At 40.1% G+C, this 20,348-nt stretch overlaps 1 protein-coding gene across 8 annotated transcripts in view; it reads left to right on the top strand.

Moving 5' to 3' along the window:
- LOC113249831 (protein WWC3-like) overlaps positions 1–20,348 on the top strand; it is a 250,805-nt gene that overhangs the window by 218,663 nt on the left and 11,794 nt on the right. For 7 of the 8 annotated variants that reach the window (XM_057315432.1, XM_048213624.2, XM_048213623.2 and 4 more), the window contains 2 exons: positions 5,611–5,775; positions 8,473–8,565. In XM_057315432.1, the coding sequence (XP_057171415.1) occupies positions 5,611–5,775; positions 8,473–8,565 (258 nt within the window). Of the gene's footprint in view, positions 1–5,610; positions 5,776–8,472; positions 8,566–14,898; positions 17,417–20,348 lie in introns of those variants that run through there. The other variant, XM_057315435.1, reaches the window with a different exon arrangement.

The raw sequence follows: 20,348 nt of genomic DNA, 5'->3' as shown, positions 1-20,348 counted from the left end.
ATTACTTCCTCTTACGACCGCCTCTGCTGCATCTGTAAGGTTTTGAACTGTCATTTTCATTTGCTTCCAGGGAGGAAGAGTAAGTATATAGCAGTACAGGCCTTTCTCAAGTAACAAGAAAAGTCTCAAATACACAAGCTAACCTTACACCTAAGTAGCTGGAAAAAGAACAGCAAGTAAAGCCTAAATCCAGTAGAAGAGAAATTGAAGCAGTATTCAAAAATCTCCCAGCAAACTAGAGTTCAGGACAAGATGCCCTCCCAGTGGAATTACACCAAACATTTAAGGAAGAACTAATACCTATCCTTCTTGACTGAGCCACCCAGGTGCTCCTTAATTCTTCTTTAATTTCCTTGTTGACCCATTTATTCTTTAGTAATATGTTCTTTAAACTCCATCTGTTTGCAGTCTTTGCTGATTTTCTCTTGTGATAGACTTTTTTTTTTTTTTTAAAGATTTTATTTATTTATTTGACAGAGAGAGAGACAGCCCTCGAGAGAGGGAACACAAGCAGGGGGAGTGCGAGAGGAAGAAGCAGGCTCATAGCGGAGGAGCCTGATGTGGGGCTCGATCCCGTAACGCCAGGATCACGCCCTGAGCCGAAGGCAGACGCTCAACCGCTGTGCAACCCAGGCGCCCCTCTCTTGTGATAGACTTTAAGTTTTATAGTGTTGTGGTCAGAAAATATGCCTGGTATGATCTCAGTCTTTTTTGTGCTTGTTGAGGGCTGATTTGTGACCCAGTATGTGATCTCTTCTGGAGAATGTCTCATGTGCACTCAAAAAGAATATGTATTCTGCTGCCTTAGAATGAAATGCTCTGAATATATCTGTTCATTCCATTTGGCCCAGGGTGTCAGGAAAGCCATTGTTTACTTAATGATTTTTTGCATAGATGACCTGTTAATTGCTATAAATGGGATGTTAATGTCCACTGTTGTTATTATATTATAATCAATGAGTTTTTTAATCTTTGTTATTAATTCAGTATATATTTGGCTGCTCCAACGTTGGCAACATAAACATTTACAACTGTTAGATCCTCTTCTTGGATAGACTCCTTAATTATGATGTGTAGTGCACTTCTTCATCTCTTATTACTGTCTTTGGTTTAAAGTCTAATTTGTCAGATATAATTATGAATACTGCGTCTTTCTTCTGACATCCATTTGCATGATAGATGTATATATCCACCCCTTCACTTTCCATCTGCAGGTACCATTAGGTCTGAAATGTGTATATTAGGCACCATACGGATGAGTCTTGTTTTTTTTATCCATTCTGATACACTATGTCTTTTAATAGGAGAATTTACATTTGGAGTGATTATTGATATGAATTTAGTTCCATTGCGTTACTTATAGAGTTGTTGTCTGCTGATGTTCTCTGGTCATTTCTATCCTTCATTGCTTTTGGTCTTTTTTGCCTACAGTTCACTTTAATATTTCTTCAGCATGTTGAATATATCATGTCAGTCCTTTCTGCCTTTCTAGGTTTCTATTTGAGAGATCTCAATGTTGATGTTATTTGTCTTACTTTGTAGGCTAGGTATTTCTTTTCCCTTGCTGCTTTGAGGATGTTTTCCTCATCTCTATATTTTGCAAATATACTACGATACATCTTGGTATGGGCCAGCTTTTGTTTAATATGGTGGAAGTTTGTGTGTCCTGCATTTGGATGATTGTTTCCTTTCCTAAATTAGGGAAATGTTTAGCTATGATGTTTCCAAAAAAAAAAAAAAATTACAATGCATACGAAAGAAGGAGGAAAATGTCCCGTTCACAGGCACAAAATAAATCTCCAGAAACTCACTGCAAATAAACACAGATCTCTGACTTACTTGGTAAAGAATTTAATACACCTGTCCTACATATATTCTGTGAGCTACGAAATTACTTCAGCAGACAACTGCACAATACAATGAAAGAATTCAAGAAAATGATTTAAGAACAAAATGAAAATGTCTAAAAAATGAAATTATCTTTTTAAAGCCCTCTCCCCCAAAACCGGGAGCTTCAAATTATAATAATTGAGTTGAAAAACTGACTAAAGTCTTTCAACAGGCAGAAGAAATAATTAGCTTACTTGAATACAGGTCATTTGAAATTACCGTCTGTAGAACAGAAAGAATAAAGACACATGAACAGGGCTTAAGGGATTTAAATAATATCTCCATGAACCAATATATGTATCAAAGTCATAACACAAGGGAAAAAGACAGAGAGAAAGGATCAGAAGAGTTATGAAGAAGTAATGGTGAAAAACTTCCCAAATTTGAGAAAAGAAATGGAAATTCAAATATTAGAAACTCATTTCCAAGGAGAGTGAATCTGCAAAGACCTACAGCAGGAAACATTATAATCAAAATGTTGGAAGTGAGAGACAAAGAACGAATCTTGAAAATAGCAAAGAAATGCAACTCATCTCTTTTACAGTGGAACCTCTGTAAGATAATCCATGGATTTCTCAGTAGAGAACTTGCAGGTGAGAAGGCATTGGGAAATTTTATTTTCAAGTGCTGAGAGAGAAAAAAAAAACTTTGTGAACAGGGAATATTATATCTGACAAAATTGTCCCTCAAAAATAAGGGAGAAATCAAAACATTCTCAGATAAACAAGCTAAAAGTTCATTATCAGTAGGGTTCGTATAAAAGAAACGCTAAGGGAGTTCATCAAGTAATAAAAGGATAGTAGATGGTAACTTAAACTCTTATAAAATATAAAGTTCTGGTAAAGGTAAATATATAGGCAGATACAGAAACTTACAAACAAACAAATAAAAAACCTCAGGACCGGAAGTTTTCACCAGTGAATTCTACCAAAATTTTTAAGATTTAACACCAGTCTCATCAAACTCTTCCAGAAAATTGAACTGAAGGGAATATTTCCAAACTGACAGACACTACAGACCAACATCTCTAATGATATTGATACAGAAACCCCCAACAAAACAACTAACAGAATCCAACAGAACCTTAAAAGGAGTACACATCAAGTGAGTTTTATCACTGGAATGCAAAGGTGGTTGAATATCACCAGATAAATGGATATAGAATTTCTATTGACAGTATTTAAAATTTTTTTTAATTTTATTTTTTTCCGGAGAAATTTAAATAGAACATTTTATTGCTTGGGACTCCCAAGTTTCCAGTGAGAAATCAGTTTATATTTTTATGTGGTTTCCTTTATGTGTCATGTCATCTCTCTTACTGCTTTCACTATTCTCTCTTTAATTTGGCCAATTTGGCTATAATGTGTTTTAATATGGATCACTTTGAGTTTATCTTACTTGGAGTCATTAGTCTTCTTGGATTTATATGTCCATTTATTCCTTGGAATTTGGTAAGGTTTCATCTATATTTCTTCAACTAATCTCTTCACCACTCTCTTTTCTCTTCATGACGATCCTGTTCAACTTACCTTCAGTCTTTTCTTTTCCCCTCCATTTCCTAGGTTTTAAATTTTTGTTTATTTATTTACTTAATTTTTATTTTTTAAAGAGTTATTCTTAAGATTTTATTTATTTGAGAGAGAGAAAGAGAAGACAAGCAGGGGGGAGGGGGCAGTGGGAAAAGTGACTCCTCACTGAGCAGGGAGCCCGATGTATGACTGGACCCTGGGATCATGACCTGAGCTAATGACGGACTTAACCAACTGAGCTGCCCAGGCACCCTGTTTCCTGGACTTTTAAATTTTAGTTGTTCTGTCTTCAAGATTGCTGATTGTTTCTTATATCTACTTAGATGTGTTGTTTTACCTCATTAGTGAATTTTTCCACTTATTTTTCACCTACAGGTGTGTTTCTTTTTTGGAATTCCTGTTTTTCTCTTGTTATTATCATTTTGCTCATCGTTTCCTGGTTTCCTTAGTTTTCTTGTCTTTTTTTCCTCCTCTTGCTCTTTGGACATAGCTTTTGGACATAGAGTTATTTAAAAATCTTTTAGTAGATCTAATATCCGTGCTTCTTTTGGGATGATAACTGTCCCTTTATTTTCTTTATTTGAATGGGTTCTTCTTCCATGTTTCTCATTATGGTTTGTGATTTTTTTGTTGTTGTTGTTTTTGAAAACTGTTCATCTGAAAAAAAAAAAAAATGGCCAGTTTTCCCAAGCTTAGCAGATTGACTCTGGTGGCTCAGTCTGTGCACCAGCATAGTCTTTCACTGAATAAGCTGCACATGCTGTGAGCCTAGTATCAGCTTGTTGTGAAAGCCTGGAATCTTTCCATGTTTCTTCCTTCTCAGTGTGTTGACTGAGGACCTTTTTTTGCTTTCTCAATTCCTCCATATATACACCTGCTTTTGGATACTTAATTTCCCACAGAGGCTCTCCAGTGGCATTATGTGGTTTATTGTATGTGTATACCAGTGAGTTGGGTCCCCCATTAGCTTTCAGTAGTGATGCCTGCTGCTTCTCTTACTTTTCTGTTGCTGTGATGTAGGCCATTCTGCTTTCATAGCACTTTAGGGAAAACAGAGATCAATCTTTCAGGAAGGGTTAATGTTAAAATGTTCAAATGAGATTACTCCACTTCCTCCAGTGCAAGGGAGGGAATTGGGAACTATGCTGTAGTCTTCTTAGTGTGTTGCCCTGGGGAGAGGGTAGGTCAAAAACATGTAAACAATATAATATTTCCTACTGTTTGAATATTCTTCTTTATTACCATTCATTTTACTGAAGAACTTGACTGTTTTGCATAATTGTAAGTCTATTTATCAGTATCCCATTGTTTTTTGATGTGATCTTACAGAGATAAGGGCATACAGCTTTCTGGTTCACCATTTTGCTGACATCACTTCCCTTTTTAAAACTTCTATTAGTCAGAAGAGCTAATGAAGAATAATATAAAAAATAAGGAAGGTTTAGTTTTTCACATGGTCATATTGAAGGCATAATTAAAAAGTTGAATTTTCGGTACCGACTGTACAAAAGAAAGTATAGGAGACTTCTATAGTATTGGGAAGGGCATTCAGGCAGATGGAGGAGTATGTGCCCAAAGACTGAAATGGGAGACCCAGCATAGTAAGAGAATCATAAGGAAGTTGGCATGGGTTGGCAAGAGCAGCAGAAGCAGTTGTGACAGCTCAGAGCATTGTGAATAAGGGACCAGAATATATAGGCCCATTCAGGACTTTTGCTTTTTTCTGAAAGGGGGTAGGAAACTGGTGGGTAACTTTGAGTTCACGGGTAACATGATTTGACATCAGTTTTACTAGGATTTCCATGATGGCAGAGTTGAAGACAGAGGTAGGCTTATTGCACTAATTCTGATCTGGGTAGATGATACTGACTTGGATGAAGGGTTGGTGACAAGTGTCAAAATACACCAAATTTTCAACATTGAGCCACCAGGAATCTCTTTGGCCACGTGTGTAGTGTGACAGAAAGAGAGGAGTCCAAGATGACAACTAAGATTTTTTGCATGAACAAATGGAACAAACTTTTGGTCCTAAGATTTTTGGGGGATAGAATGTCAGAAATTCGGTTTTAGACTCATTAAATGTAAAATGCCAGCAAGGACCTCAAAGTGGAGATGGCAAGGAGACAGTTGTTTGGTGACTATGCTAATTTATTGCTTCTATTATAGAAAAAGTAAATTAACTAATATATAGGTTGATAAGGAAACGAACACAGAAGATATCTTCCCAGAAGAAATTGTGAGTCTTCCAAAGGAAAGGACCAGCCGCAGAGCCTTTGGGTCACATTTTGTTCGGAGTAGCCCAGTTGTCCGTTCACAGACTTTCTCCCCTGGAGCACGAAGCCAGTATGTTTGCAGAGTAAGTTGAAATTCCTTTGCCACCACCTGTCTGGAACATTGTCCTCCTGCTTTGTGTTTTATTTTTACTATTCATGTTAAAAGACATGTGTGTTCTCACAAATAAATGAACACCACACGTGTGGGGGGATGCAGTCATCAGTATGGTGGGTTCATTTCCCCTCACCCTTGCCCATCTAACTCTAGATTTCTTCAAGATTCTAATACATTTCTCCCAGATTTTCAGTTTGTATGTATATAAACTCATCAGCAGGAAGCCGGGCAAACCATTTCTAAGGAGTAACAGGTTGGAAAGGGAGTATCCTGAATTGGGTAGAGATTGGAAAGTCAGGCCACTGAGTGGTTGGAAATCTTAAAGTGTAGCTTAGTGGGGTTCCAGGGTGGATGGCAGCCTTGGAGACTCCGGAAACTGACCCATCCCTGCATGACAGTTCTCATCCCTAGGGTGATCCAGGAGGCACGGTGTGGTTCCTTGGCTGCACCATGCAGTGAAGCATTGTCAGCACAGTTGGGGGTGGAGGTGGGAGCTTCACAAAATGCTGGTGCCTGGGTTCCACCCCCAGGATCCATCATGGGTCATGATGGGGCCTGGACACCAGAACTTGGGTCATGATTCTGATGTTGAGAACCTCAAGATGGGGGACCCAATCTGCTGCGGTCCTTGAAGATAGGACCGCGTGTTTGAGGTTCGTGGGTGGTGGTGGTGTGACAGTGACAGGAAGGATTAGGAAAGAGAAGGGAATTTGAAGGATAAATGGCCATAACACAGTGACCTGAAGGAGCTTTTTGGATCGAGGAGAACTTTGACCCTTCCCGCCTCTGAACTGGGCTCATTGAAGTAAAGCACCTTCCCTTGACGGGGACTGCCAAGGAGCTGGCTCTGTTTGGGCAAAACCAAAGTTCAGTCATACAAGAGAAACGGCCTCAGACGTGTGCCACAGACACCGGGGGTATGGTTTAGGAGTCCCCTGGCCCATGCTCAGGTTCAGTAACTTGCTAGGACCCACAGAACTCAGCAAAGCTATTATATTCACAATTATGGTTTATTATGGTGAAAGGATATAGACCAAGGTCAGCAGAGGGAAGAAGCACATCGGACAGCACTCAGGAGAGAGCTGATGCAACCTTCCAGGTCTCTTCCAGCAGGATTGTGCGGGTGGCTCTGGTCACCTGTCACTGCTGGGAGAGACCACATGCATGGAGTATGCCAGTTGGGGGTTTTGGAGGAGTTTGGTCACATAGGCAGAGCTGATTGCCTGCATGCCTGACCTTCATCTCCAGCCCCTCCAAAGGTCAAGCTGATGGTGTAAGACCCCTACTATAAATCACATAGTTAGCAGAAACTGGGTGGCCTGGCCAGAGGTCTCCAGGTAAACAGAGACACTCAGGCAGGACATTCCAGGGGATTATGGGTCAGTTCCCAGGAGCTGGGCAAGGACCAAACCTTTCCTGGAGCAGAGTTAATCCTTTACCCCATGGCGGGGGTTGGGGGAGTGAACATCAGGGGGTTGGAACCGGGTGGCCCTAGCTGCCCCTGGGTCATTTGCAAGACCTGCCGCACTTCTCCCCACAGAAGCAAGGTGTCTGGTCGTGGCTGCCCTGGGTTGCACGGGGTCAGGCTCGGGCACTCCTTCCCCATCAGACTGCAGCCACCCTCCTGGAGGCGCTAGAGCCAAGGCTGGCCTTACATCTCTTTATCATGGCAGGCTGTCGCCGCCCCACCGCAGAGCGGGCTCGGGTCTGCTCCGTGAGAAGGGCAATGTGGCGGAGGAGGAAGTCCTCTACTTCCGCAGGGAAAGGTTTGCAGCTCCTATGCTGGGCTCTGTGCCCTTCTGGAAAGCATGCATTTGCAGGTGATGCTTTTGAAGGCTTGTTTTTGTCTGTTTGAAATGATTGAGGCAGGGGTGGGGGTGGGCATACATATTGCTGTGCCATGGCATTTCCTGAGTATTTTCGGTTAATTCACATGGACTTGTCATGAAGACAAAAACTTGGGCTTTCATAGAGATACAAACTGATTCTGAAGCAAGAACCTGCCACCAAATGAAATATATAGTATCTTGGCTCCCTTGAAGAAGGCATTATTTATTTTTCTTTTAAGAAAGAGAGGTTTTCTCTTGTTTGACAGAATGGGAGTTATTGATTAGCTTCTCTTACTACAGAAACAAGTCTCTTTTTTTTGGAAAGCTGTTTTTACCCCAGCTTCTTAACAGGAGCCTGAAATACAAAAAATGAGAATGATAAAAAGTGAAAAATGGGGTGTCTGGTTGGCTCAGTAGGTGGAACATGCAACTCTTTATCTCAGGGTTATCAGTTCAAGACCCACATTTGGTGTGGAGTACACTTTAAAAAAAAAGTGAAATGGAGAGGTCTGTACTGGCTTCATGAGCTTCACACATAATATCCAGTCAGTGTTGAGATTGATGGGACAGAAATTTTATTGACTCTGTCACTCTAGAAACTTCATGTTTTTCCATTGAAAAAGAGTCGAGGTTGGATTTGCTTTTCTTTTGTTTTTGTTTTAATTGTAACTCTTGGGTAGCTTTTAACTGTAACCCAAAGACCTAATAAAAGTACCAGTACTCAAGCAGATTTCAGTGTCTGCAAGAAAAAAATGAAATAATTCAGTTCATAATACATCAAGAGAATGAATATTAAATTTCTAAGAAAGTACCTCTGAACATTCTTTTTGGCACAGCTTTATCGTAGTGACAGCGACAGTTCAACATTGCCCCGGAAGTCCACCTTTGTCCGAAAATCTTTGGAAAGACGGACCCTTCGCTATAAGCAGGTACGTGCCCCGCAAACTAATGAGTCTAAATTTCTCTGGTACCAATTTTTAAATATCTTAAAAAGTAATATCTTAAATATTTTTAAGGTAATATTGATTAAAAGGTAATATATTAATTTCCTTATTTATTTCACAAATGTAAGTTTTGAAAACATATGTATCATAATATTACTAAACATTAGAACAATTGTTCTCTTTATTTATAGTATTTAGTTTCACTGCAGACCTTTTTGACTTCTTTGGCTATTATGAATAATGTTGCTATAACATTGTATATTTGTACAAGTTTTTGCATGTGCATGTTTTCATTTCTTTTGACTATATATCTATGAGTAGAAATGCTGGGTCATATAGTAAGTCTTTTGTTTTTTGAGAAACTGCCAGACTGTCTTCCAAAGCAGCTGCCCCATTTTACATTCCACTCGCAGCATATGAGGGTTCCAGTTTCTGTACATCCTCACCAACACTTACTATATTATCTGTCTTTTTAATTACAGTATTCTAGTAGCTCTGGGGTAGTCTCTCATTGTAGTTTTGATTTATATTTCCCTGATTATCAGTAATGTGGAGCATCTTTTCATGTGTCTTTGGCCATCTGGATGTCTTCTTTGGAAAAATGTCTATTCAAATCCTTTGTCCATTTCTTTTCTTTTTTTTTTTTTTAAGATTTTATTTATTTATTTGAGAGAAAGAGGACAATCAGCAGAAGCAGAGGGAGAGGGAGAAGCAGGCTCCCCTCTGAGCAGGGAGCCCCACATGGAACTTGATCCAAACACACTGAGGTTATGACCTGAGCTGAAGTCAGACACTTAAGTGACTGAGCCACCTAGGTGTCCCCAATCCTTTATCCATGTCTAATTGGCTTGTCTTTTTATTACTGAGTGGATGAGTTCTTTGTATATTCTAGATGCAGGTCCTTTACAATAGATACGATCTCCCAATTCTGTGGATTGGCTTCACTTTATGATGTCTTTCAAATGCACAAAAGTTTTTAATTTTGATGATGTGGAAGAAACCTATTTTTTCTTTTTGCTTGTACTTTGTGAGCCATATCTGAAAAACCATTGCATAATCAAAGGTCAAGAAGATTTATGCCTATACTTCCTTCTAAAATTTTTCATTTTAGCTCTCCAAAGGCCCTTGATTCATTTCAAGTTAATTTTTGTATATGATATGAGAGAGAGTTTCAATATCATTGATCTTTTACACATGGATACTCAGTTGTTCCAGGACTAGTTGTTGCTCCTTGCTAAAGGCTTCCAATTGTTACCAGATCTTTTCTTCTAGAACATGCTCTGTCATTGGGAAACTCACCATTTTTTCTTCTCTTTTTTTAATGATTATTTATTTTTTTGAGTGAATATTATTTAAATTTTTTATTTTTTATTTTTATTTTTTTTTTCACTTTTTTTTTTTATTAATAATGATTTTTTATTATATTATGTTAGTCACCATACAGTACATCCGCGGATTCCGATGAAAGTTCGAGGATTCATTAGTTGCGTATAACACCCAGTGCACCATGCAATACGTGCCCTCCTAAATACCCATCACCAGCCTATCCATTCCCCCACCCCCCTCCCTCTGAGGCCCTCAGTTTGTTTCTCATAATCCATAGTCTCTCATGTTTCATTCCCCCTTCTGATTACCCCCCCTTTCTTTATCCCTTTCTTCCCCTACTGATCTTCCTAGTTCTTATATTCCATAGATGAGAGAAATCATATGATAATTGTCTTTCTCTGCTTGACTTATTTCACTTAGCATTATCTCCTCCAGTGCCGTCCATGTTGCAGCAAATGTTGAGAAATTGTTCTTTTTGATAGCTGAGTAATATTCCATTGTATATATGGACCACTACTTCTTAATCCAGTCATCTGTTGAAGGGCATCTCGGCTCCTTCCACGATTTAGCTATTGTGGACAATGCTGCTATGAACATTGGGGTGCATATGGCCCTTCTCTTCACTACATCTGTAACTTTGGGGTAAATACCCAGTAGTGCAATTGCTGGGTTGTAAGTACCTTTATTTTTAATGTCTTGAGGAACCTCCATACTGCTTTCAAGAGTGGCTGCACCAGCTTGCATTCCCACCAACATTGTAAGTGGGATTCCCTTTCTCCAAATCCTCACCAACATCTGCCATTTCCTGTCTTGTTAATTTTAGCCATTCTGACTGCTGTGAGGTGGTATCTCATTGCGGCTTTGATTTGTATTTCCCTGACGCCGAGTGATGTTGAATATTTTTTCATGTATCTGTTATCCACTTCTACATCATCTTTGGAGAAATACCTGTTCATATCTTCTGCCCATTTATTGACTGGATTATTTGTTTTGGGTGTTGAGTTTGAGAAGTTCCTTATAGATCTTGGATACCGGTCTTTTATCTGTAGTGTCATTTGCAAATATCCTCTTCCATTCCATGGGCTGCCTCTTAGTTTTTTTTTGACTGTTTCCTTGGCTGTGCAGAAGCTTTTTATCTTGATGAAGTCCCCCAAGTTCATTTTTTTTTTGTTTCTCTTGCCTTTGGAGATGTGTCATGAAAAAAGTTGCTGTGGCTGATGTCAAAGAGGTTGCTGCCTATGTTCTCCTCTAGGATTTTGATGGATTCCTGTCTCATATTGAGGTCTTTCATCCATTTAGAGTTTAATCTTTCTGTATGGTGTGAGAGTAGTCAAGTTTCATTCTTTTGTATATGGCTGTCCAATTTTCCCAGCCCCATTTATTGAAGAGACTGTCTTTTTTCCATTGGATGTTTTTTCCTGCTTTGTCAAAGATTAGTTGACCAAAGTGCTGAGGGTCCATTTCTGGGTTCTCTATTACTTTCCACTGATCTATGTGTCTGTTTTTGCACCAGTGCCATGCTGTCTTGGTGATCACAGCTTTGTAGTATACCTTGAAGTCAGGCATTGTGATGCCCCAAGCTTTAGTTTTCTTTTTGAAAATTCCCTTGGTGATTCAGGGTCTTTTCTGCTTCCATGAATTTTAGGATTGTTTGTTCCAGCTCTGTGAGAAATGTCAACGCTATTTTGATCCGGATAGCACTGAAAGTGTAGCTTGCTCTGGGTAGCATGGACATTTTAACTATGTTAATTCTTCCGATCCATGAGCATGGAATATCTTTCCATCTTTTTGTGTCTTCCTCAATGTCTTTCAAGAGTGATTTATAGTTTCTAGAATATAGCTCCTTTACGTATCTGGTTAAGTTAATTCCAAGGTAACGTATGGTTTTTGGTGCTATTGTAAATGGGATGGATTCCCTAGTTTCTCTTTCTTCAGTCTCATTTTTCACGTATAGAAATGTAACTGATTTCTGAGCATTGATTTTGTATCCCGCCACGTTACTGAATTGCTCTATAACGTCTAATAGATTGAGCGTGGATTCTTTTGGGTTTTCCATATAGAGTATCATGTCATCTGCAAAGAGAGACATTTTGACTTCTTCTTTGCCGATTTGGATACCTTTTATCCCTTTTTGTTGTCTGATTGCTGTTGCAAGGACTTCTAGTTCTATGGTGAATAGAGTGGAGAGAGTGGGCATCCTTGTCTTGTACCTGATCTTAAGGGAAAGGCTTCCAGCTTTGCCCCATTGAGAATTATATTTGCAGTAGGCTTTTCACAGATGGTTTTTATGAGATTGAGGAATATATCCTCTATCCCTACACTCTGAAGGGTTTTAATCAGGAAAGGATGCTGTATTTTGTCAAATGCTTTTTCTGCTTCAATTGAGAGGATCATATGGTTCCTGAGTCTTTTCTTGTTGATATGATGTATCACGCTGATCGATTTGCGAATGTTGAACCTTGCTTGCATCCAAAGGGATGAATCCCACTTGGTCATGATGTATAATCCTTTTAATGTACTGTTGGATTCTATTAGCCAGGATATTGTTGAGGATTTTGGCGTCCATATTCATTAGGGAGATTGGTCTATAATTCTCCTTTTTGATGGGGTCTTTTCCTGGTTTGGGGATCAAGGTAATATTGGCCTCATAGAATGAGTTTCGTAGCTTTCCTTCAGTTTCTATTTTTTGAAATAGCCTTAGGAGAATAGGTATTATTTCTTCTTTGAATGTGTGGTAGAATTCCCAAGGAAAACCATCCGGGCCTGGAGTTTTGTTATTTGGAAGGTTGTTTATCACTGACTCAATCTCTTCATAATTAATTGGCCTGTTTAAAAAATCAATTTCTTTCTGTTTCAGTCTTGGTAGTTTATAGGTTTCCAGGAAGGCCTCCATCTCTTCCAGATTGCTTAATTTATTAGCATATAGCTGTTGATAAAAGTTTCTAATGAACCTTCCAATTTCATTGTTGTTGGTCGTGACCTCTCCTTTTTCATTCATAATTTTAATAATCTGGGTCCTTTTCTATTCTTTTGGATAAGTCCTGCCAGCGGTTTGTCAATTTTGTTGATTCTCTCAAAGTACAAGCTACTAGTTCTGTTGATCTGCTCTACTGTACTCCTGGTTTCTAATTCATTGATTTCTGCTCTAATCTTGGTCAACTGCTTCATTGTGAATGGATTAGGCCTGTCCCTCTGTTGCTGTTCCAGCTTCTTGAGGTGAGAATATAAAAACTGCATTTTAGATTTTTCTATTCTTTTGAGTGAGGCTTGGATGGCTATGTATTTCCCCCTTAGGACTGCCTTTGCAGTATCCCATAGGTTTTGGACCATTGTGTTTTCATTCTTGTTGGTCTCCATAAATTATTTAAATTCATTTTTGATTTCCTGATTTATCCAATCATTATTGAGCAGGATGGTTCTTAGTCTCCAAGTGTTTGAGTTTCTTCCAAATTTTTCCTTGTGGTTGAGTTCCAATTTCAGAGCGTTGTGGTCTGAGAATATGCAGGGAATAATTTCAGTCTTTTCGTATCAGATGAGACCTGTTTTGTGTCCCAGAACATAGTCTATTCTTGAGACTGTTCCATGGGCATTAGAATAGAATGAGTATTCTTTGGTTCTGGGGTGTAGTGTTCTATATATATCTATGAGGTCCAACTCGTCAAGTATGGCATTCAAAGCCCTTGTTTCTTTGTTGATTTCCTGCATGGGTGCTCTGTCAAAATCTGATAGTGGAGTGTTGAGGTCCCCTACTATTAACGTATTTTATCTATATGTCTCTTTATTGTGGTTAAGAGTTGGCTTGTGTATCTTGCTGCTCACTGGTTGGGGGCATATATATTTATAATTTTCATGTCAACTTGTTTGATACATTCTTTAAGAATAATATAGTGCCCTTCTGTGTCTCTAACTGTAGTCTTTATTTTAAAATCCAATCTGTCTGATGTGAGAATTGCTACGCTAGCTTTCTATTGAGGTCCATTGGTGTGAAAGATGGTATTGCATCCCTTTACTTTCAGTCTGAATGTATCTTTAGGTTCAAAATGAGTCTCTTGTATACAGCAAATGGATGGATCATGTCTTTTTATCCAATCTGCGACCCTATGGCTTTATGGGAGAATTTAGGCCATTTACATTGAGACTGATTTGAGAGATATGATTTTAATGATGCCATGTTGCCAATAAAGACTTTGTTTCTATAGATTGTGACTTTCTGTTCTGTATCACTCTTGGGGCCTTTTTACCTTTAGGGAACCCCCTTAATATCTCCTTTAGGGCTGGTTTCATGGTTATGAAATTGAACAATGACCGGCGATTCTGGATGGTCTCTATTCCTCCATCCATTCTGAATGACAGCCTTGCTGGATAAAGGAGCATTGGCTGCATGTTTTTCTCTGAAAGAGCTTTAAATATGCTCCCCCAACCCTTTCTCTCATTCCAGGTCTGTGTAGACAGGTCTGACGTAATTCTGATGCCTTTGCCTTGGTACGTGAGAAATTTCTTTGCCCTGGCCGCTTTCAATATTGTATCCTTGGATCTCATATTTGCGAGTTGCACTATGACGTGACGTGGTGTAGGTCTGTCATGGTTGAGCTTGGGAGGTGTCCTCTCTGCCTCTTGGACACGAATGCTTGTTTCCCTTGCTAGATTAGGGAACTTCTGAGCTACAATTTGTTCAAATATCTCTTCTAGACCTCTGTTTTTCTCCACCCCCTCGGGGATGCCGATGATTCTGACATTGGAACGTTTCATTGATTCAGTCATCTCCCGTAACCTACATTCCTGAGCGCGGATTTTTAGAGTCCAGATTCTATTTTAGCTTTCTCTTATACTGACCCATCCTCCAATTCGCTGATACGTTCTTCACCTCATTCACCCTGGCGATCAGAGCCTCTAGCTTTGACTGCATTTGGCTCATAGAATTTTTAATTTCTGCCAGATTCGTTCTCATCTACCCCCTTAGAGATTCTATATTCTCATTAACATTTTCTTTAGCTTAACCAGTGGCTTTGGATGGGATATGCTGCAATAAGAATACCTTCCGTGGAGAAGAGTTACGATGGCGGAGGAGTAGAGGACCCCTTTTTCAGCAGGTCTCCTGAATCGAGCTGGATAGGTACCAGACCAGCCTAAATAACCACGGAATCAGCCTGAGACGCAGGAAGATACATCTGGATCTCTACAAATGAACATCTCCAGCGCTGAGTATTAAGATACTAAGCAGGGAGCCATGAAACCGCGCACAGATAACGGAAGATAAACGGAAAGGGGAGGGAGCCGCCGGTTCCGGGCGCCGGGAAGCGGCAGCCACCTGCACGGGGAGCGGGCTGACTTATGGAAGGCACCCCCAAGAGAGCGGACTGATACTGGTCAGCCGAGAGCCGAGAGCGCGGTCCAAGAGGCATCTCGCGGAACACCGGAATCCCGGTGTGCTCACGGGATCCAGACTGAGACCGGGAGCTCCCAGAGTGCGCGCAGGCGGCTGGCGGCGTTAGAAACACAAAGGACAGAGACGCGCCGGCCCTGGAAGGGAGGGCAGGGACCCCGGGTGTGGGGCGCACATCCAGGGACGCTGCAGGGTTGAGCAGCACCAACAGTAAGAGAGTTCAAGTGGCCAGAACATCAGTGGAGAACGGGCCGCAATCCCTCTGTTCTGTGACAAATCAGCCTCTGCTGCTATGACTCTCAGAAGAGGTATAGCAGACCGCCAGGGAAAGCCGCCAGAGAACAAAAGCCTGGAAATACCGGCTCACAGCGTGCCCATCCCATCCCCCCTAGCAGGGGACACGGAGACTCTACCCAAAGAGGGTTGCCTGAGTATCGGCGAGCAGGCCCCTCCCACAGAACACAGAGGCAGGCTGAAAAATCATGAAGCCCACAACCCAGGGCGCCTGGGTGGCGCAGTCATTGAGCGCCTGTCTCTGGCTAAGGGAGTGATGCCGGCGTTCCGAAAAGGAGTCCCTCATCGGACTCCTCCGCTGGGAGCCTGCTTCTTCCTCTCCCACTCCCCTGCTTCTGTTCCCATTCTTGCTGTCTCTCTCTCTCTCTCAGATAAATAAATAAATTAAATCTTTAAAGAAGAAGCCCACATCCCCAAGATCCCTATAAAACAAGGGGCACGGCCTGTGACCCAGTCAATAATTTCGACTCTGGACAACCCCGCAACCTCTCCTCATCAGAATGACAAGAAGGAGAAGCCCCTGCCCCAGCAAAGAAAAGACAGTGAGTCTGTGGCCTCTGCCACAGAACTAATGGATATGGATGTAACCAAATTATCAGAAATGGAATTAGAGTAACGAAGGTCAGAATGATGAGTAGAATTGATAAAAGTATTAACGAAAATGTTACTGAGAATATAGAATCCCTAAGACAGAAATGAGAGCGAATCTCACAGAAATTAAAAATTCTATGAGCCAAATGCAGGCAAAACTAGAGGCTCTGACGGCCAGGGTTGCAGAAGCAGAGGAAAGGGTTAGTGAATTGGAGGATGGGTTAATAGAGGAAAAAACTAAAATAGAAGCTGCTCTTAAAAAAATCCAAGCCCACGAATGTATGTTACGGGAGATTACTGACTCAATGAAACGATCCAATGTTAGAATCATCGCCATCTCCGAGGGAGTGGAGAAAAACAGAGGTCTAGAAGAGATATTTGAACAAATTGTAGCTGAAAACTTCCCTAACCTAGCGAGGGAAACAAACATTTGTGTCCAAGAGGCAGAGAGGACACCTCCCAAGCTCAACCACGACAAACCTACGCCACGACACGTCACATGCAATTCGCAAATATTAGATGCAAGGATACAGTATTGAAAGCGGCCAGGGCAAAGAAATTTCTCACGTACCAAGGCAAAGGCATCAGAATTACGTCAGACCTGTCTACACAGACCTGGAATGAGAGAAACGGTTGGGGGAGCATTTTTAAAGCTCTTTCAGAGAAAAACATGCAGCCAAGGATCCTTTATCCAGCAAGGCTGTCATTCAGAATGGATGGAGAAATAAAGATATTTCAGAATCGCCAGTCATTAGCCAATTTCGTAACCACAAAACCAGCCCTGCAGGAGATATTACGGGGGGGTTCTATAAAGGTAAAAAGGCCCCAAGAGTGATACAGAACAGAAAATCACAGCCAATACAAAGACTTTACTGGCAACATGGCATCATTAAAATCATATCTCTCAGTATTTAGTCTTAATGTGAATGGTTTGAACTTTCCCGTAAGATGCCACAGGGTTGCAGATTGGATAAAAAGAAATGACCCATCCATTTGCTGTCTACAAGAGACTCATTTCGAACCCAAAGATGCATTCAGACTGAGAGTAAGGGGATGGAGTACCATCTTTCACGCAAATGGACCTCAAAAGAAAGCTGGGGTAGCAATTCTCATATAAGATAAATTGGATTTATAACTACAGACTATAGTTAGAGATGCAGAAGGGCACTATATTATTCTTAAAGGAAGTATTCAACAAGTGGATATGACAATTGTAAATATATATGCCCCCAACAGGGGAGCAGCAAGATACACAAGCCAACTCTTAACCAGAAAAAAGAGACATATAAATAAAAATACATTAATAGTAGGGGACATCAAGCTTCCACTATCAGAAATAGAAAGAACACCCTGGCAAAAACTAAGCAAAAAATCAAAGCCTTTGAATGCCATACTGGATGAGTTGGAGCTCATAGATATATATAGAACACTACACCCCAGAACCAAAGAATACTCATTCTATTCTAATGCCCATGGAACATTCTCAAGAATAGACCATGTTCTGGGACACAAAACAGGTCTAAACTGATACCAAAAGATTGAAATTATCCCCTGCATATTCTCAGACCACAACGCTCTGAAATTGGAACTCAACCACAAGGAAAAATTTGGAAGAAACTCAAACACTTGGAGACTAAGAACCATCCTGCTCAGGATTGACTCGATAAACCAGGAAATCAAAAATCAAATTAAACAATTTATGGAGACCAATGAGAATGAAAATACAACAGTCCAAAACCTATGGGATACTGCAAAGGCAGTCCTAAGGGGGAAATACATAGCCATCCAAGCCTCACTCAAAAGAATAGAAAAATCTAAAATGCAGTTTTTATATTCTCACCTCAAGAAGCTGGAACAGCAACAGAGGGACAGGCCTAATCCACGCACAAGGAAGCAGTTGACCAAAATTAGAGCTGAAATCAATCAATCAGAAACCAGAAGTACCGTAGAGCAGATCAACAGGACTAGAAGCTGGTTCTTGGAGAGAATCAATAAAATTGACAGACCACTGGCAAGACTTATCCAAAAGAAAAGAGAAAGGACCCAGATTATTAAAAGTATGAATGAAAAGGAGAGATCAGGACGAACACCATTTAATTGGAAGGATTATTAGAAATTTTTATCAACAGCTATATGCCAATAAACTAAGCAATCTGGAAGAGATGGAATCCTTCCTGGAAACCTATAAACTACCAAGATTGAAACAGGAAGAAACTGATTTCTTAAACAGGCCAATTAATTATGAAAAAATTGAGTCAGTGATAAACAACCTTCCAAATAACAAAACTCCAGGCCCGGACGGTTTTCCTGGGGAATTCTACCAAACATTCAAAGAAGAAATAATACCTATTCTCCTAAAGCTATTTCAAAAAATAGAAACAGAAGGAAAGCTACCAAACTCATTCTATGAGGCCAATATTACCTTGATCCCCAAACCAGGCAAAGACCCCATCAAAAAGGAGAATTACAGACCGATCTCCCTAATGAATATGGACGCCAAAATCTTCAACAAGATACTTGCTAATAGAATCCAACAGTACATTAAAAGGATTATCCACCACGATCAAGTAGGATTCATACCTGGGATGCAAGCGTGGTTCAACATTTGCAAATTAATCAGTGTGATACATCATATCAACAAGAAAATACTCAGGAACCATATGATCCTCTCAATTGATGCAGAAAAAGCATTTGACAAAATACAGCATCCTTTCCTGATTAAAACCCTTCAGAGTGTAGGAATAGAAGGTACATTTCTCAATCTCATGAAAGCCATCTGAAAAGCCTACTGCAAATATAATTCTCAATGGGGCAAAGCTGGAAGCCTTTCCCTTAAGATCAGGAACTCGACAAGGAAGCCCACTCTCGCCACTATTATTCAACATAGTACTAGAAGTCCTTGCAACAGCAATCAGATGACAAAAAGGGATCAAAGGTATTCAAATCGGCAAAGAAGAAGTCAAAATGTCTCTCTTCGCAGATGACATGATACTCTATATGGAAAACCCAAAAGAATCCACTCCCAAACTATTAGAAGTTATAGAGCAATTCAGTAAGGTGGCGGGATACAAAATCAATGCTCAGAAATCAGTTGCATTTCTATACACGAATAATGAGACCGAAGAAAGAGAAATTAGGGAATCCATCCCATTTACAATAGCACCAAAAACCATACGTTACCTTGGAATTAACCAGAGACATAAAGGACCTATATTCTAGAAACTATAAATCATTCTTGAAAGACATTGAGGAAGACATAAAAAGATGGAAAGATATTCCATACTCATGGATCGGAAGAATTAACATAGTTAAAATGTCCATGCTACACAGAGCAATCTATACTTTCAATGCTATCCCGATCAAAATACCGAGGACATTTTTCAAAGAATGGAGCAAATAGTCCTTAAAATTGTATAGAAACAGAAAAGGCCCCGAATCTCCAAGGAACTGTTGAACAGCAAAAACAAAGCTGGGGGCATCACAATACTGGATTTCAAGCTGTACTACAAAGCTGTGATCACAAAGACAGCATGGTACTGGCACAAAAACAGACACATAGATCAATGGAACAGAATAGAGAGCCCAGAAATTGACCCTCGGCTCTTTCAGCAACTAATATTTGATAAAGCAGGAAAAAACATCCGGTGGGAAAAAGACAGTCTCTTCATAAATGGTGCTGGGAAAACTGGACAGCTACATGCAAAAGAATGAAACTTGACCACTCTCTCACACCATACACAAAAATAAACTCCAAATGGATGAAAGACCTTGATGTGAGACAGGAATCCATCAAAATTCTAGAGGAGAACATAGGCAGCAACCTCTACGACATTGGCCAAAGCAACCTTTTTCATGATACATCCCCAAAGGCAAGAGAAACAAAAGATAAAATGAATTTATGGGACTTCATCAAGATTAAAAGTTTCTGCACAGCCAAGGAAATAGTCAGAAAAGCTAAGAGGCTGCCCATGGAATGGGAGAATATATTTGCAAATGACACTACAGATAAAGGACTGGTATCCAAGGTCTACAAAGAACTTCTCAAACTCAATACATGAGAAACAAATAAACAAATCATAAAAAAGGGCAGAAGATATGAACAGACACTTTTCCAATGAAGACATACAAATGGCTAACAGACACATGAAAAAATGTTCAAAATCATTAGCCATCA

This window comes from Ursus arctos, chromosome Y (genome assembly GCF_023065955.2).
Source record: "Ursus arctos isolate Adak ecotype North America chromosome Y, UrsArc2.0, whole genome shotgun sequence".
Lineage (NCBI taxonomy): Eukaryota > Metazoa > Chordata > Mammalia > Carnivora > Ursidae > Ursus > Ursus arctos.
Note: the sequence above shows the minus strand (reverse complement) of the source record. Positions and strands in the feature narration are given on the sequence as shown.